Raw genomic sequence first — 19,728 nt, forward strand, 5'->3', positions numbered from 1 at the left:
TGTAAAAAAAAATTATTAGAGGACGGAGGGTATTCTCTTTGCAAACACTCTGATATATAAATTATGTATTGAAAATTGTCGAAGAATTGCAAAACTCTTGAATAAGTAAAAGTGACTCGCATTTGAAAAATAAAGGTTCACTTATTTATATAAGAGGTTGAGAGATTTGTGATAACAACTCTTAATATTATAGAATCAACTATGATTTGGCTTATTCGTGTTCATTACACAATTTTCGGATAGGATTTCAAATTTATCTGTTTACGCTTTTTCGTTCTAGGAATATCCCACGAGAGAGTCTTCGGGAGACCGTGCTGGGTCACCCGAACCCTTCTTTTGTTGACAGAGTTTACTAGGAAGGTCTTTTAGGCCTTTTATGGCTCTTTTCTTTGTTTTGTCCCTTATGTTTTATCCTCAACTTTTTTCTTATGATCTCTTTTATGGGTTTACTTCCAAATTTCAGTCTATTTAATTGGGTCTAGGTTTCTTGAAGGAAATAGTAACTTTTGTTGTCATCTGTTTTGTGGGATAAGTGCTTGTATCAATAATGAATCTTTGTTTTCTATAACTTGTTGGTTCAATAGTTGTCTCAATCCCTATATGTTTTAGCATTCACGCTTGTTCTTGAGATTGAGATCGAAGCAATCCTAGATCACTAACCTTAAGGTTTTTCACGCTTGACACTACAATAATTGTTATTGCATGTATTCCCGTGAGCATCTTAATCCATTACATGTTTTAAGAGCCTTTGTGTTTAGATAATGTGCATCACAATGAGTCTTTTAACTCGTTGAATGTCATAACAGCCTGTGTCTTCTTAGATGGTGAACCTTGTTAGAACAGGAAGTGCTATGGCACACACCAAGAGGGGGGGTGAATTGGATATTTTAAAAATCTTGATAGAACTTGAAAATTTTTTGACCCAATTGAGGTTTTAGTGATTTAAAACATAGAACATATGAAGTGACAAATGTAAAGCAAGAAAAATAAATAACACAAATGATTTATAGTGGTTCGGCTGAAACCAAACCTAATCCACTACCTTAGCTCTCACTAAGGATTTTAAACCAATTCACTAAAACCTCCTACTTACACAAGTAGGCCATTTAGCTACACAAACTAGGAAATACAACCTCCTACTTAAACCAAGTAGGCCCTCTACCTACACAAGCTAGGAAAACAGCCCCTTGCTTTAACGAGCAAGTCTTCTAGCACAAAGTTAGGAAAATAAGAATGATACAAATGTAAAGAGAGAAACTAAGAGTTAATACTCTTAGTTATAAGTTCTCTCACAATGAAAACAAGGCTTAATAATAAATTTACAATGATAGAACAATGAAGCCTTGGAGAAAAAAATACAACAGTGAAAGCGCAAATATTATAAGTTCGAGTAAAAATGATTTGAACTCTTTAGATCAACTTGTTCCCATCCATTAGTCTTCTCTTGATCATCCACGACTTGTATTTATAAGCTTCCCAAGAGATTGAAAATAAATGCAGTCATTTGTGACCGTTGGAGTTGAAAAACTAGCCGTTGGAAACTTTCTATAAAAGATATAGTCGACAAAAGAAAATGCATAGTTGATTATTTTTACAAGTAAAATAAGACATAGTCGACAGACAAAAAAGCATAGTCTACTATCTTATAACACAAAAATCACATAGTCGACAGATACATATGCACAGTCGACTATTACAAAAATGTGAAGAGAATTTTAAATTTTATGAACAAAAATAGTCGACAGATGAAAAGCCATAGTCAACAATCCTTACATGATAGTTGATAGATCCAAAAATAGTCGACAGATCAAATCAGCATAGTCGACTATCTTTATGCATAGTCGACTATCCTTATAACATAGTCGACTATTTTCAGGCATAATCAACAGAATAAACCACATAGTCGACTATCCATTTGAAAATATTGAAAACTTAATAAATCCTCATTTTGATTCTTTTGAAAGCAAGTTGAGATTATCAAAATTATATTTTGAAACAAACCACACTCAACCATACTCAACATATCTCCTATATAAATTTTCATAACTTTATTTCAAGGAGATTTAAAGATTGTTTTTCACATTCATATAACTTGATTAAAAACAAACTTATCCATAAATATATACTCATAAAGATTTAGAGATTGATTTTCATATAGTCATTATCAAAACCATTTTATAACCAAAAGTAAAATATCAAACCTTAGATTATTTTTACACTTTTTACATTTTTAATTCTACATCATTCTCATGCATTTTGCATTTCTAATGCTATGTTTATCCTAGATAATTCTCACGCATTTATTGTTTTTAATTTTGGATTATCCTTATATCATTTTCCTGGTTTTGTGTTTTGATTTTTGGACCATTCTCACACATTTTGTGTTTTGATTTTTGGATCATTCTCACACATTTTGCACTTCTAGTTATAGGTTTTCCCTCTATCATTATCGCATTTTTTTTTTGTGTTTTTAATTCTAGGTCTTCGTGGATGATAGTCCCTAGATCATTATCGCGCATTTTGCTCTTCGATTCTATGCAGTACTCGCGTATTTTGTGCTTCTAGTTTTAAATTTGTTCATCCATTCTTTATTCTTCTAGGCAAACTCTAGGTTATTCTTACTCGTTTCGCTCAAGTTTGCTTATTCACCGAGATTTCAATCATTTTCATGTATTCATTGTCTTGAAAAATAAAATGCACAAAAAAAAAAAAAATACAGCAAGGTAAAAGTTTTTAATTTAGGCAATTTAAAATACATTGTATACCATAATGTAACTTCAAATGGTTTGTATTCAATTTGTTACCTATTTTATGCCCCTGAAGCATCTGTATTATACAAGTGTTTTTCATTAATTATTTCATGGGCCTAAGCTAGAGAATGCTCGGCTCTTTGAGGGCTTAGTCATTTGTGTGATACGATTTGCTTATGGCATAACTCACCCAATAAGGAGAATGAATTGAGTGATTAAGAAACTTTTGTGTGTTTTAAAGGATTTTTGAAAATAAATAAGGTCTGAATGATATAATATAAATTTTTGAATGAAAATGCAATGCTTATAAACCTTAACCCAATACAACAACTAGCAACTAAGCTAGCTCTTTAACATAATCGGTTAAGAAAACCAAAATACAAATAAAAAAATGAGAGATGCATCTCTTAAAATATAAGAACCTTTATCTAAGATCTCATTAATACAATACCACAATAAGATTTACAAGAAAAAAATCAGCCTTTACAAAATTTAGAGGATGAAATAGTGAAACTCGATAAAATAGAGAAATTTGGAAATCTAATCTTTAAATGTGTAAGCCCAAACTTTCAACTCTATTTTTAATCTTCAAAATGCCTTCTATTTAAAACCTTTGACATCCCTTTGAAGATTTTTAGTCTTCGTGGATTAACTAATGGTGAACATCAATCTACAAAAAAAAAATATAGCTGTTAGAATTTTTCAAATAGAACCTATCGACAATTTTCATAGGTAGTCGATAGTTTTTTCAAAATTTGTTAAAACAACCAACAACTTGAAAGAATTAATCGACAACTAGATACAAAAGATATGTAATTAGGTTAGTTGAGAGTTTAAAAGAATTAGTTAGTAGTTTTAAAGCAATCGATAGTTTTTAGACAATCAATTGTAAATTTACTCTCTTTAAATTAGTTACTCTCTGACTTGTATTCATAAGGTAGATTTGCATTTGTCCTAATTCTTTTTTCCTTAAGGGTTTTCCTCTAGATTTTCCTCAAAATTTTCCTATGTCTCCCATTGGGTCTATTTAACTAAGCCTTGGTCTATTTACATATCATTTATCATTTGGATATGTAATGAGTACTTCTAGAAAATTTTATTTCATGGTGGGGTCATCTAAATCTTAGGTAATTAATGATAATAGTAAGATAATAGTTAAAATGTAATAATTGTACTATATTTTTAGATAAAGTAGATTTAATGTATATTATTTTGAAATTTAAAATAAGATAATTGTTGTAACATAACCTCTGAATGGTTTCCTTCGAAGAGTCTCTAAGGGAGTTCCCTTGAGAAGTTAATTTAAACTTGAGAAAGTATATTTTTCTCAAAGGATCTTCAAGGGCTTATCACCCAAAAACCATGGCAATCCACCCAAAGACTCTTCAAGGACAAGTTACCCCCGAAAACTTGGCCTACTTGCCTCCAAAACATGATCGGGAGACACGTCTCCCACACTATTTTACCTCGTATTGTTTTGAATAACATGACCTACCATTTTTTGAGCATCCTTTCTTTGAAGAACCTTCTGGGGAATTTCTCACCAAGGTTTTCTTGAAGCCTAACCTAGGGATAGCTAGACACTTTCGCTCAAATGATCATACCACGTGCCCTCGTGCATATGTACCACGTGTCTAGTATGCCAGCTTAACCTAGGGATAGTTGGACACTTTCGCTCAAAGGGTCATGCCACGTGCCCTCATGCATGTGTGCCACATGTCCCAGTCATCAAGTGGTATAAAAATATCCCATGACCCCCTATCTTCTTGGATCCTATTCCCAACTCTTTAGACTCCTCATTCGACTCTTTGGCAACACCACATAACCCTTCCAAAGACTCTTCACTTCTCAAAGAACACAACGTGTATTCATCTGCATTGCACCTACATCCTTCAATATCATGACAACACTTGACTTAAGCATCGGAGAGTCGGTGCAAGAGAAATTCCTACGTGCCTTTTGACTGTTCACTACCTTACAGATCCAAAGATCTTCCCATTCACATCAACTTTCAGACAATAAAGACTCACCCAAAGCCTCTTACCTTTCAAGGCTTATTTCGTTGGAGACCCCCTGCCAACACTAAAGGTTATTTCGTGGACCTATTATGCAGCCTTTCACTCTATCCTTTAGGTGACTTCCCCAAGGTGGTCCTATTAAGGTACCTTCACGTCCTTCTAGATAGCAAATCTAGCTTTACCCCTTAAGTGTTATCTCTGTTGGACTGGACATTGGATTGAGCCTTCCACAGAACCACTATTATGGTTTTCTCTAGACAATTGTCGCTCTTTTGCCTCCCCTAGCTCTATTGACTTTCCACTAAACTTTTATGACATAAATTTTAATTATTGTATTTCATCAATAACGATAATACTAATAAAAGTTTCAATAAATACACTTTCTTTTAAGTACGATATACTTGTATTTTATTTTAACTCAAAAACATTATTATTGATCGGTCACAAATATATTGTGTTTTATAATATTCTATCAATAATAAAATTATTTTGAAACTGAAAATAATACATCTTATCTAAAAACAAGATATATTTATTATGACAAACAATTTTATTACAAAATTTACCTTTCAAAATAATTCTATTAATTAAAAAAATATTTTTATTTATCATTAACTAGTAAAAATATTTAAAAACTTAAATAAAAATATAATAATTACATCTTACTTAAAAACATCATCTGCACCTTATTATTACCCTGAAATAAAAAAAATATATAATGACAAATTCTAAATAAAATATTTGTAATCCTCTCAATTATTGAGTTAGTGACGAGTTAGTGACGGCCACGGCGGACATGGGAAGAACAATCACGTAAAAAGGAAGGCCCTGGCCCGGGTGACGTGGCTTCCGATTGAGCGTGACTCGGGACAGATCTGATACGGGTGCGCAACACGACAAACTCACCCCTCCGTGACGTTGTAAACGCAGGTGCCAGATGGCGGTTGCAGTTCTAGAGAGAGAGAGAGAAAGAAAGGAAGAAAGAAAGAAAGAAAGCAATCAAGCAACGCAAAGCAAAGCTCGGCGAGAAAAGAAAGAGGTTGATACCTAAGTATCTCCGCTCATTTTCGCCATTTAAAAACACTATTCGACTCCTCTCTCTCTCTCTCCCCCTCCTTTAGGGTTTTACTATTCATACTCGAACGGCCTCCGTACCATCGGCAGATCGATTGGTGTCTGCAGGGAAGAGCACGGAACTCGGCAATGGCGTTCTCTTCTCTTCTCAGATCCGCTGCGACTCCAGCTGCTCTGGACGTCTCCCGCGCTGAGATCTCGCCGTCGGCCTCCAAGGTGAATTCGTCTGCGACTGATCTGTCTGGAAATGGAAATGATTGTGGCGAGCTTTGGTTGTTTTTGTTTGTTTTAGGACTTTTTAGGTGTGTTGCGATTGGTTTTTTATGCTTCGACTCTTTGTTCTTGCGGCGGAGGGGCTTTGGCTTTCTACAGCTCCGTTTATGGCTTCTGAGATGTTTAACTTGATTAGAAATGTTGTTTCCTCTGGTTCTGTTTGTTGTTGCGAAATTTTCTGCTGAGAAAATAGAAGTCAACGAGATGAAATTGTGCAGGTTGGTTATTCTGGTTAATCTCAGATATTTAACTGCTGGAAACCGAAACAAATCCAGAGGAGGACTTGGATTCTGTTTTTAGTTTATACCTTTTGCTGAGCAATCACGTTTAAGTTTGTGGTGATAGCATTTGGAAATTTTGAAGTGAAGTAATTGCTCCTTTCGATTAGCCTCTCCATATTGGTGATTAATGTGTGTATGCTTTAGTTTATAAGAGTTTGGTTTTTCTTCTCTACACTTTTTCTTTCTTGCCAGCAACGGCCTTTGGTTTTCCGTAGTGACGGATTGCAATGTAAATCATTAAATCTCATTATAATTATTTTCCTTTTATGTTCTTTAGGTGTCTTCTCTGAATTCTGTAAAGTTTCAGTCAAGCATCTTTGGTACTGTTGTTCCAGCCAAGTCATATTCATTACAGTTGAGTCTCTCTCTCTCTCTCTGTGGCTTGTGCAAGTGACTTATTTGTTTTTATCTGAATTGATGCTGGAGTACTTCCTCTAAACCATGCAGAAAATGTAATGCCACGAGCGTACAACCTATCAAAGCCACTGCTACTCAAATGCCTCCTACTGTTCAAAGTAAGAAGCGCATTTTCAATTGTTGATTTACATAATGATACTAAGTTTGTGGAACCATGTAGTTTTATTTTTCTTGACATACTTCTTTTGTTTGCTTTGTTTAGAGTCACGAAGCAGTGGGAAGACTAAGATTGGAATCAATGGTATGCTTGTTCTCGAACCATTATCAGTTAGTGGTTTCTTCTGCGAGTTAAATTGGTCTTTTCAGTGTCTGTGTTCCATTGTAAAATTGTCCTTCAGAACTTTGATAAACTTTAAGGATCCTTGACAGTTTATGAATTTTGCTGCCTGTTTGGACCATAGCATGTTATGTTCCAATGTCGGAGTAAGACACATTTGTGCATTCACAGATAAATATTTGCGTATTCTTAATAATTAGAACTTTATTTCAATAATGTAATTGTGGATCTTTGAGTGTGAGAGGTTGGGTGGTATTTTTTTTTTTTTCTTTTCTTTTTGGGAAGGGAAGGGCGGAGGGTGTTTGGAGGGCCTTTAATTTTATTTTGGTGAAGGAGAACCTTTTTCATGCATGCTTGGAACTAGAAACCTTCTACACATGGCAGGGTCAAGCCTAGAGGCCAAGTTACCTGAGGGCATATTATGACATGCTTGGGTGGAGATAAAGAAGTGGTTTGCCTTCATTACCTGACAATATGTGGCAATGGCCACTACTTGACTTGGTTCTAATAATTCTAGGAGGCTTTGGCAAAGTCATGGTAGCATGCACTCTTGAAGTATGGATTTTGCAGAGCTTCAAACAACATTGTGTTTTTGTCATATTATATAGCTGTCTCCCTTGTCATATTCAAGATTTACAAGCTCCTTAACGTATGAGGATGAGTGCCTTGAAAAAAATCAACTCTAGCCACTAAATCACATAATCAAGATGTCTTGTGCTAAGGTTGTGGTGACTGGTGAGGTTACTTCGGCACCCCACAATGATGGCACTAACCTAACAGTCTCTATCCCTAATATAAAGACCTAGGTTAAGGGTTAAAGAATGTTCAATTCCTAGACAAAAACCTGCACTACATTCTCATTGATGAGTGCATATGATATGGCTTAGAATCGGAGATTCTCTAGTACTTTGATTTTGTCCATGCATATGAATTTTTCTGTTGACAAGCTTCTGACCTTGTAAGCCACTTTACTGGATTAAGAAGTTTCTTGACTGTAAAAGCAAAGGAGTTCAAATGCAGACCTCACTAATCATGCAGATTTGATTAACTACTAATTGTTTCCCAATGATATCTTTGAATGACTTTTTGATAAATTTTATTTTTCAGAGAATATTCATGTATCTAATTGTGCTAAAAACTTGCAGGCTTTGGTCGGATCGGAAGATTGGTTTTGCGGATAGCAACATCCAGGGATGACATTGATGTTGTAGCTGTTAATGATCCTTTTATTGATGCCAAGTACATGGTGAGAATGTGTTCTATCTTTAGTATGGACGATCCCATTGTCACTGTGAAATGGTTTATGTGCTGTGCATGTTATCCAGAAAGTACCATAATTTCCTTCCAGTTTTAGTTGTAAGCTGAACTTCTTGAACAAGGCACACTAAGATTGCTAAAAGCTGATTGTAGCTCATCAGATAAACTTGGACATGCCCTAGCTAGGTTTGAGTTTGTGTTGCAATTGCAATTTTTATGGTTCTTAAAATTTGAAAATTATCATCCCAAGCTAGCCGACTCCATCTAAGGATACGCTGTTGTTACCATCATCACCACAATCCTTAATCCTACTAAGTAGGGTAGGCTATATGAATTAACTCTCTGATTTTTTGTCTAGAATTCATATTGAAAGATCTAGCAATTGCTGTGCTGACTATGTCAACTATCTAGCATGCCCCTTTATGTGGGCTCGGGACTGGCTGTGATAAGGATAAATTCTTTTTGCACTAGAAGTGTTCGAGGGGATTATTCAACGTACAGACAAAGTTGCTTTTTAAAATTTGAAGTTTGAGCTGAATAAAGTTTAGTTAATTAGGATTTATGAAATTAGGAGTACATTATAAAGTCAAGGGTAAAATTTAGAGCCTTCATTGTTTTCTGATGCAATATGGCATTCCATCAGTTCAAATTCAAGCACATCCAAAGGGCTGCAACAATAGGTAGTTAGGTTGCTTGTGATAGAGCAATTCAAATGGGGTACTGAATTTGAGAGAAGAGGATGGGAGCAAGTTTATGATATGAACAGCAATTTGAAAAGCCTCTTCCCAAAATTTTAGAGGCATATGAGCATGGGCTAACAATGTAAGTCCCATCTTAGCTATATGTCTATGTTTTCTCCCAACTACACCATTTTGTTGGTGAGTATAGGGACAAGTAAAACGAGATTGTATCCCATGGCTTTGAAGATAAGGCAAAAAGGCTCCCCCCCCCCCCCCCCCCCCCCCCCTCCCCCCATTATCAGTTTGAATGGCCTTAATTTTGGTCTGATATTGGAGTTCAACAAGTTTATGAAAAGTGACAAAAGTAGGCAAAGCATCAGACTTTAATTTCAATGGATATAGCCATGCATATCTTTTGTATGCATCAACAAATATGATATAGTATCTGTACTCTCTAATAGAAATAGGGTTGGCAATGGTTTGGTTTGGTTTGGTTTCGGTTTTGCCAAAACCATAACCAAACCAAACTTAAACTACTAAAACCAAAACCAAACCATTACCCATTGGTTTTAAAAATTAAAAACCATAACCAAACTATTCAGTTTTGGTTTTAACCATGGTTTTTTTAGTTTGATCCATACCAACAAACAAAGACAAACTCTTGCAAATAGCATTTATAAAAATTTTTGATAACTCCACAACAAACAAAGACAAACTCTAATAAAGTTACCTTCTTCTTGTGTAAAGTTACAAATTAACTTCAAACTTCTTGGATATAATTATTTGATTGATAAAAATAAAATAATTTAAGATTAGGTTTTATTTTTATTTGTTAATTACTTTATAAATGTTAAATATTTTATATATTTGTAATGCATTAGTTAATATATATATTATGTGTATATATAATATATTAAATAAATAAATATCTGTTACATATATGTATATTCGGTTCGGTTCGGTTACCCACATATTTGGTTCGGGTTTTGGTTTGGATTTAGTGAAAACCATAATCAAACCATACCCATTGAAACAATGTTCGATTTTTCCCCAAACCATTACCCAGTCAAATGGTTTTTAACTGCGTTGACCGGTTCGGTTTCAGTTCAGTTCCCCACGGTTTCAGTTGCAATTGCCATCCCTAAATAGAAATAGTAGGGTAGGGACCCCATAGACCAAAATAGATCAATTCCAATGGTCTCTTTGTTGTAATTTCATGAGCAGCAAATGGACGCTGATGAAGTTTTCCAATTTTACAAGAATCACAAAAGGGAGGAGCTGAATGGGAACAAGGGATATGAATTTTATTAAGAACCAATTGCAGTACATTGAAAGTAGAATGCCCTAACCGCGCATGCCATGTGTTATTTTGTTGGGCTGCGTTAGCACTAGGTGACGGTCCATGACAGAATGGATGCTGTCTATTACAATTTTTCAAAGAAAATTCATTACAATGGTTCAAAGAAAATGTACTGCCAGCAAAGGTTGGAGGCTGTTTAGGCTTGACAAGTTGGGCTGGAAAGCTGTGAGCATGGCCAAATGCTGGAATCAGCTGGTAAAGCCCATCCTTAAGACGTCCTCGAAGTAGCACCAGTCTTGAACTCTTATCCTTAATTAAACACAAATTGAAATGAAATTCAGCAATCATATTGTGATCTCTTGTAAGCTGTGATACACTGATTAAATTCTTCTTTATATGAGGTAAATGAAGAACATTAGGTAAAGAAATAATAGATGTAGGTCTAGTTTGAGCTTATAATTGTCCAAGACGGCAAGACCAATGTTAGAAATTGAAAGCTGCTTACCATTACCAACGGAGACTTTATCACCACCGTTGTAATTAGCATGCAAGGACAAATTGCTGAGGTTTGAGATGATATGATTTGTTGCACCAGAATCAACTAACCAAGAGGGTTCTGGTAAGGAAGCTTGAGATAAGGTTTCAGATGCTTGAGACAAATGACCATAGTGAACTCCTTGAGCTGATCCTATGTCACTCATGAAGGCCTCGTTAGAATCACTAAGGGAGGCTAAATATGTTCTTGAATCAGTTTGATGAACAACAGGAGATTTTCCAAAATTTTGACCAGATATTCTCTGAAATTTTTTGTCAAATCGATGATAGCATTTGTCTACAAAGTGCCATGGTTTTCCACACAAGTGACAATAAATCCGTCTACTGGATGTTCTACCCTGACCTCTTCCCCCTCTATTCATATATCCACCTCCTCTTTGTACAAAACTGCCTCTACATTTACCATTTAGTGGCATATATGAGGTCATGTTTACATGCATAGGAGCAGTCATAACAAATTCAAAACTCACATATGATTGTGGCATATTCTTAGAGGCTAATCTCTGTTCATGCATCAATAGCAAGTATTGTATTTTCTCTAGATCGATTTCATCCATTGGATAAGTGATGAGACTAACAACAGTCCTCATGATCTAAGCCATTCAAAATTGCAAGAAGCAAATCCTTGTCGTTAAGAGGCTCACCAATAGCAGCAAGTGCATGACCTATAGTCTTGATTTTCAAAATATAGTCATTGATAGACAATGAATCCTTCTTAACCGATCTTAATTGCTGCTTTAATTGAAATGATTTTGCTATGGTTTGGCAAGAATAAAGACTTTCAAGTGAAGACCATATCTCAGGATGATTCACAATGAATCACCTGCGCTAACACTTCCTTGTCAATTGTAGAAAATAGCCAACCAAGCAGCAATTGATCTGACCTCATCCAGTTTAAGTAGTTCGGATTCACCACCGGAGATCCAGCTTCACCAGCAACAGGATCTAACACATACTTTGGCGGAGGCAGTGATTTATTGAGGAACGATAAGAGATTGAAGGCTCTGATCGTTGCTAAGATCTGAACCTTCCAGAAAATGTAGTTGCTCAAATCCAATTTTATAGGTATAAAACTGAAAGCTTTTGCCACCACCGCAAAATCAGACTGTGAGGCAGATGACAACGTGGAAGAAGAATGAGGTGGAAGAGAGGAAGAGGAACTATGATCAGGATGAGACGCCATGGACACAAGTCGAAGGCTCAGATACCATGTAACAGCTAGGGAAACAAAGAAACCTAGGGCACAAAGATAACGTGAGAGAGAATAAAAAAATGCTCTCATGAATTTTACTGAAAGAAAGATTAACAAACCCAAAGATACAATAGAAGAGGCACTGCTGAGATTGTATACTCAGCGAGCCTAAGTTCAGAATGATACACTGCCGAACTTAATTACAGCAAACAAACAGCAGCATACATATAACATTACAGCAACATAATTGAGAAACAAACTTAAGTAAAACGTTCTTCTACAATTTTACAGGGGTTGCAGATATCATATTGGCAATATCTTAGTGCTTATTCGTGGGAGTTTCCACATACACACACACACATATATGTATTTTCTTTTGAGCCTTTTTTACTGCATAATTCTATCTCATTTATATGAAATATTGTGATTACTGAATTACTTTATTTCTTCTATTTTCTTTTAATAATTGACTGGATCACTATGTTTCTGGCTGACACATGGTATTTCCTCTCTTAGGCTTACATGTTTAAGTATGATTCTACACATGGAGGCTTCAAGGGAACCATCAATGTCTCGGATGAGTCCACTCTTGAGATCAATGGGAAGCAGATTAAAATTACAAAGAAAAGGCATGACATTTATACCCTAATATTGTAATATATAGTATGAAATATATTTTAATTGCTATGTGAGCCAGGTCAAATACCAGATGCCACCCTACTATCAATTTTTACATGAATTCTTTGATGATGCATTGTCCCATGTCCACTATATACGTGGAGCAAGAGTGTATACAGTAATGTGTCTAACCATGATAATCTAATAGACACTGGAATTATTTGATTTTAGTTGCTGTTCAAAATAAAAGGCTTATGTTTGACAGTTATGAAGATTTTCAATATTTCACATGGATAAAGTTAGACCTCCTTTTCCTGTAAACTTCATTTAATTCAAGTACCTTAATAATATCTAATTTAACCATATTACATAATATACATGTATTTAAACTTCTATTCACATAAGATATCTAAACTTTGGAATACATTGTCAACCCCAATATTTCGGCTTTGGTTTGATGCTTAAACTCACAGCCTCACTTGAGTCTCCTACATAATCTAATATTACAATATTATGTTCAATTAGTAACGTTAACATCCAGCATGATCTCTGTCCAGAGACCCTGCTGAGATTCCTTGGGGTGATTATGGGGCTGAGTACGTGGTTGAATCTTCTGGGGTTTTCACAACAGTTGAAAAGGCTTCATTGCATAAGAAGGTCAGTCCTTTCAGCTTCTTAATTCTGCTGCTCTCTCTCTCTTTCTCTCTTTCACACGCATGCGCACACACACACACACACACACACACTATATATATATATATTGTATACATTCGTGCATGTGCACATATATATCTTTGCCTTTCTATTCTACACCACTTCTTTTTAATTGTTTCTTATTGTGTAGGGTGGTGCCAAGAAAGTCGTAATATCTGCTCCATCAGCAGATGCACCAATGTTTGTGGTTGGAGTGAATGAGACTACATACAAACCTAGCATGGATATTGTTTCAAATGCAAGCTGCACTACCAATTGTCTGGCTCCCCTTGCCAAGGTTTGAATCCATTTTTAATTCAAAGATTATTGAAGACTTTATTTCATAGCTATATATGCTAATAATGACCATTGTTGACAGATAACTTTGAGCATATTGTTACATGCTTATTTTGATCATCGTATTGTTCATTGAACTTTGTTCTGCTATTTGTCTCCTTATTTGAAGTCGGTCTCTAAGCAACTATCTTTCTGTTAATTTATTTTATTCTATGCATATATTTTTTAGGTGGTTCATGAAGAATTTGGCATTGTAGAGGGTTTGATGACAACAGTGCACGCAACAACAGGTCTGTCCGTCTCAGTCACATACATATGTCTGCATTCGTGCATGCATGCACTCATGAAGGCACAGGCATTCTTTTGTAGTTTGATCTCTTATCCCCTTAAAATGTTCAGCTACACAAAAAACTGTGGATGGCCCTTCAATGAAGGATTGGCGTGGTGGCCGTGGAGCTGGGCAAAATATCATCCCTAGTTCAACTGGTGCTGCAAAGGTACTAGGACTGTCATATTTATGTTGGAGAAAGACAGCTTGCACAACTGTATCTTAATTTTGCTCCTTGGCCATTGTAGGCTGTTGGAAAAGTTCTTCCAGAGCTTAATGGGAAACTCACTGGAATGGCCTTCCGTGTCCCAACTCCTAATGTTTCTGTTGTGGACTTAACCTGTCGACTTGGGAAGAGTGCGTCTTATGAAGATGTAAAAGCAACCATAAAGTATGTCATTTTCTGCTTTCTTTTTTACCTCATATAAAACCTCTCTTCTTCTCTTTCTGTCTTGTGATGATGTCATTTTCCTCTGCGTGGTGGCTGCTAAGATGCTTTCCTCTTCTTCTTCTTTCTTCTTTTTTGGCCAAGTAAAATTCATAAGATAACTTTTTGACTTGCCAAAAAACTTACCTTTCATTTTATACTTCAGGTTTGCTTCAGAGGGACCACTGATAGGCATTCTTGGATACACAGATGAGGATGTCGTCTCAAATGATTTTGTTGGTGACTCAAGGTCAAATCTACTCTCTCTCATACTGAAATAAACTGTTAAAAGAATGCATGTGTGGTCGCAATATCTTCTAAATATTCATGCTTCTAGTATCTTGAATTTTATAACCATGATTTATATCATATTATCTTCCAAACTATACACATGCTTTCAGTATCTTGAATTGTAAAACCATGACCTTTTATCATATTGGTTGAATTCTATGCTTGTGATACTACAGATCGAAGAAATATGGTGTTTTAGTTGGTTTTGCAGTTAAGGGGTAAAAACAAGTAGTAGACAAACATTCCCCCCCCCCCCCCCCCCCCCCCCCCCCACACACACACACACAACAACAAAAAAAAAGAAAAAAAGTTGTCTATTTATCAATTTCATTCTGATTCTTTATCTGCAATTGACGCTGAGATGGCCTTGTTTGTGCATTTCTTTGCCCCCTCTTTCCAAGGACTTTGACCTTACATTTTATGGGCCTGATGTGTATTAGGTCAAGTATATTTGATGCTAAGGCTGGGATGGGTCTGAGTGATTCATTTATGAAGTTGGTTGCGTGGTACGACAATGAATGGGGCTACAGGTACCGCCTCTCTCTCTCTCTCTCTCTCTCTCTCTCACACACACATATTGATTGATATGCCCACAGCTGGTAGTGCAATGCAATTTGACAAATTATTTGTATGGCTGATTTGTTGCAGCAACCGGGTGCTGGACCTGGTAGAGCACATGGCACTGGTGGCTGCCAACAACTAAGTGTATGGACTTGGCAGTTTCAATTTTCAAAAGCGTGCAACTGAGTTTGGGTTAGAGAGTAGTTAGATTTGATAAAAGGATCATTTCAGTGGTCGTTGTTGGGCTTCATGTTAGCCTGAAAGTGGGACCTCAAAAATAATGACAATGCGATGAGTATTTGAGTATGAGCTCATTTTACTATTTCATGTCCCTGCTTGGCTTCTTGGCCCTGCGTAACCTTAAAATGTTCATTTGACAAAGCATTTTAAAATCTTGACCAGACTCGGATGTTTTTCGCTTAACCTTGCAGAAGATCTACTAGTAGTTGACATCGGGCCTGAATTGAATTCCAAGTCCCAACCAGTTAGAAGATTCAACTTAATATAACTTGATAACTCGAGTTATACATCTATGCATAACAGCTAATGCAGACTCCAAGAAGTTTAAATAAATAATTTAGCTATAAATTTCAGCACTTACAACCATTAGCACATATGCAAAAATAATTTCTCAAGTGATAACATGTCACACAGGAAAGGCCTCGAGGCTTATGCTTTATTGCTAAAGGGGATTAAATCACTGTCGCCCCTATCATCTGGGGTCACGTTTTGATTTGAAGCGGGTGCTTTACATGTAAACTAACACATTTTAAAAGATAATTCCAATCATTATCATCACAACTTTTAATTCCACTAGTTTAGTTGACTACATAAATCTAATTTCTTGATTATTTTCATTTATGATCATATGTTTTGTAAAATGATCATATAATCATATTTTTACCAAATTCCTCTCGTCTCTTAAATCATTTTTACTATAGATTTCCATTATCTTGCCTTACCATTACATTTATTGGTCTTTTTTCACATATATCTAAATGCCATCTCACACATATTGTTTCGAGTAAGTTCTATTCAATTGTTATTGTGAATAATTTCATTTCTGATTGTATTTTTTTTTTTTTTGCATTACTGTATATATATATATATATATATATATATTTCACTTCAATTCTTATGCTGGAATCATAGAAGTTTGAGACAGCAGAATCTCACAGCAGTTGCTATCTCCAAAGAAAGGACAAAGGATGAATCTTAACAGTAAAGCACAAAAAACTATCGGACGCTTATTCAAACGGCCTTCTATCTTATTATATAATACACACCACACACACATCACCAATGTTGCATGCAAATGCAACTTTCCCTTGACCATCGCAAAGCACAAAAGTGTCATGCACTATAATGGCCTCAGGCTGAAGATCACAAGGTTGCCAATGTACCATGAAGCATATTCGGAGGGAGAGAAACCGGACCCGATGTCCAAACACCGGTCAGGAAGGAAAACGATATTTTAGCCGACCCAGCGTGTCAACCTGCTCAGCTGATAGGGGTAAAATGGCTTGGCAGGGGGGGTGAAATTGTCAGTTGGCTAATTGGGGCGGCCCAAGTATCGGTGTCCGACCAGGAATCCACCCTCCCCTAATTTTGGTTGCTTTCTTGGGTTAAGCATTTGCTCATCTATAGACTACAATGGCTATCCAGAGGACCTCTTTTTGTTACATATTTAAATCTCCCCTATGTACTAAGTAAAGGTTATTCAAAGCTAAAGTGATCACCTTCCGTTTTTGACTGATTATTGATTATCTCCAGAAGAGTGCACATTTCTGCATCAACCTGGAGCACTGTGCTGTCAGCCAGGAACTTTTGAACAACACCATTCACCTCTATCCAACTACACCCAGGCCTTTTCTTAATCTTTTGATCTCTCATCATTTTCCTTGCCTTCATTGCATCTTCCAACCTATTCTCAGACCAATACACGTTCCATAGAAGCATGTAAACTCCATCATCATCAGGTTCCAATTCCAGTATCTTCTTTCCTGCCATTTCAGCCAACTTTACATTCCCTTGTCCTAAGCAAGCACTTAGAAGTGATCTCCAGATCACAGCATCTGGCTTGAAGGGCATCCCTTTAATAAACTTCGCCGCTTCATCTAAGAGGCCTGCCCGTCCAAGAAGATCAACCATACATCCATAGTGCTCCATCTTGGCTTCCAAATCATAGCATTGAATCAATTTGTTGAACAAGCTCTGCCCCTCAACTACCAAACCGGCATGGCTGCAAGCAGATAACACCGACACAAAAGTAACCTCGTTTGGGATGTGCCCCGATTCCAACATGTTAGTGAAAAGTTCAAGAGCATGTCTTCCTTCACCGTGAAGGGCAAGCCCAGAAATCATGGCTGTCCATGAAAAGACATCCTTTTCCGTAATCTCATCAAAGATTTTAACAGCCAACTTAAGGGTTCCGCTCTTTGAATACAAATCAACAAGTGCATTGTTCAAGGCAACGTTCCAAATCAGATTGGTTTTGTACGCATAACTGTGTATTGATCGGCCAAGATCCAGAGCTCCAATATCAGCACAGCCAGAGAGCACAGCCACAATTGTGATGGCATTAGGGCATTCTTCTTCTCCTCCGCCTTGTGCTCTGATCATTTGCTGAAACAGTTGGAGTGCCCGAATTGGGGTCTTCCCCCGGACGTAGCCAGCTATCATAGCAGTCCAGGAGATAGAACTTCTTTGGGGCATTCTATCAAACACCTGGAAAGCAGAATCAAGGTCGTCGCACATTACGTACCCATTGAGCAGGCTGGTCCAGGAAGCAACATCTTTAACTTCCATGCCCTCGAACACCATCCGAGCCGACAAAATCCTGCCGTTCCGGCTGTACATGTCGATCAAAGCATTCCCGAGAATGGGTTCAGACCCCCAGAACCCAAACCTGAGGACCATAGAGTGAACAATCTTGCCGCAGCCGAGGTCCGCCATCCGGCCGCAAGCCGAGAGGGCGGCGACCATGGAGAAGCCGTCGGGCTTGACCCCGGAAAGGACCAAGTGGGAGAAGACGGAGAAGGCATTGGCGGGGAGTTGGAGTTGGAGGTAGAGGGAGATGAGACAGGTGAAGGAGACGACGTCAGGGTTGCGAATGTGGGTGAAGAAGACGGAGTGAGCTAGGAGCGGATGGCCCAGTTTGGAGTAGGCGTCGAGTAATCTGCAGGCCAGGGTCTGGTGCTGGTTTAAGAGACCCAGCGCAATGGCCTGGCCATGTATTTGCTTCAAGCTCGCAAGGCTTTTCCGGCATCTCTGTACCAGAATTTCCAAGCTTTTCCCATTCATTTCTTTGCCATACTGTACCAGTACTAGTAACAGTGACAAACATACCGCAACGGAGGACATACAGCAGCATCACGTATCAGTCGTATCGTATATACAACATGCCCTACCCAAAAGTCGAAATTCTTCTAGTAATAGATGATGGTAATTATTATATCGGCGAAGTCCAAAACTCAAGTACTAGCACTGGTACCTAAATGTTGCCCAACTTGGTGTATCCCACATAAGTTGCGACATGGGACAGGACAGCAAATTGAACGAGATCACGCGCGTCTTACGTGTCTCTATACTCTTTATGAGGGATATTTTTATCATTGATACATCTTTGTGTAGCTCACAATGTACACAAAGGTATACCAATAATATTATTCATCAAAAAATTGCACATTGATGTCCCTTTGAATATCCATCCTTTTTATCTCTCTCTCTTTTTTTTTTCTTTTTCATTTTATAATAGCCCACACACTAACTATTAATCTAATCAGTTCACTTGCCAGTCATCTTAATTTGTGCTTATAACTCGTACTGTACTTAGAAGAGTTTTTAAGTGGAGTATGATGAGATAGATGCAAACTTACTTGTTGCATCTTTTCTTTTGACAACATTAACTTTGATTGCTTTTACAAAATTTACCCAAACAAAGCCTTGGTGTGGGAATGCTGGCGGATGATATTGTTTTGTATAAAGATTTCGATACACACTAAATATGTACTGAATCTTCTTTTCTCGATCATTCTTTTGTCACAATCTATAAGCGAATAATTAGTTAAAGAGACTTGTGGGGGTGGTTCGTACAAAACTCAAACTCTTTTTACTAAAAATGCTAGACGTAGGCGGGCACTAGGTTTAATTCTAAAGTTATAATTAAAATATATATATGTCTTTACATATTTATTCTTTAATTAACCAAACATTGTTCATCTAAATATATCTATATATATATATAATAGCAAAAGATAAAATTATTACAAAAATAAAGACATGGGCCATGGGTTTGGAAAATGACAACCCCCTCCCTCCAAATAGTATTGATTTCTAAAATATAATATGCCCATGTAGTTTTTTAAATAAATTATCATACAATATTGATTATTGATTATATGGTACACACATTCAGTTACAAATAGACAAGTGCTTGG

At 36.7% G+C, this 19,728-nt stretch overlaps 2 protein-coding genes across 2 annotated transcripts; one reads left to right on the top strand and one right to left on the bottom strand.

The window, feature by feature from the left end:
• Nucleotides 1-5,741: 5,741 nt before the first annotated feature.
• LOC127811636 (glyceraldehyde-3-phosphate dehydrogenase GAPCP2, chloroplastic-like) lies at nt 5,742-15,611 on the top strand. The gene is made up of 14 exons (XM_052351664.1): nt 5,742-6,058; nt 6,674-6,750; nt 6,844-6,911; nt 7,016-7,054; nt 8,236-8,336; nt 12,591-12,703; nt 13,250-13,349; nt 13,537-13,683; nt 13,912-13,972; nt 14,082-14,179; nt 14,259-14,401; nt 14,604-14,687; nt 15,169-15,258; nt 15,377-15,611. The coding sequence occupies exons 1-14, from the start codon at nt 5,972-5,974 to the stop codon at nt 15,429-15,431; spliced, it is 1,263 nt and encodes a 420-aa protein (XP_052207624.1). The 5' UTR covers nt 5,742-5,971; the 3' UTR covers nt 15,432-15,611.
• A 900-nt stretch (nt 15,612-16,511) lies between these two features.
• Nucleotides 16,512-18,780, bottom strand: LOC127811637 (pentatricopeptide repeat-containing protein At2g22410, mitochondrial-like). The gene has a single exon (XM_052351665.1). The coding sequence runs from the start codon at nt 18,650-18,652 to the stop codon at nt 17,006-17,008; it is 1,647 nt and encodes a 548-aa protein (XP_052207625.1). The 5' UTR covers nt 18,653-18,780; the 3' UTR covers nt 16,512-17,005.
• Between the last annotated feature and the right edge of the window lie 948 nt (nt 18,781-19,728).

The sequence above is a fragment of the Diospyros lotus genome, chromosome 10, assembly GCF_014633365.1.
Source record: "Diospyros lotus cultivar Yz01 chromosome 10, ASM1463336v1, whole genome shotgun sequence".
Classification (NCBI taxonomy): Eukaryota; Viridiplantae; Streptophyta; class Magnoliopsida; order Ericales; family Ebenaceae; genus Diospyros; species Diospyros lotus.

Coding starts and splice junctions, on each gene's coding strand:
- LOC127811636 (XM_052351664.1), top strand. CDS start 5,972: ATGGCGTTCTCTTCTCTTCTCAGATCCGCTGCGACTCCAGCTGCTCTG. Junction 13,973..14,081: donor AACAGTGCACGCAACAACAG/GTCTGTCCGTCT, acceptor TAAAATGTTCAG/CTACACAAAAAACTGTGGAT. Junction 14,402..14,603: donor GATGTAAAAGCAACCATAAA/GTATGTCATTTT, acceptor TTTATACTTCAG/GTTTGCTTCAGAGGGACCAC.
- LOC127811637 (XM_052351665.1), bottom strand. CDS start 18,652: ATGTCCTCCGTTGCGGTATGTTTGTCACTGTTACTAGTACTGGTACAG.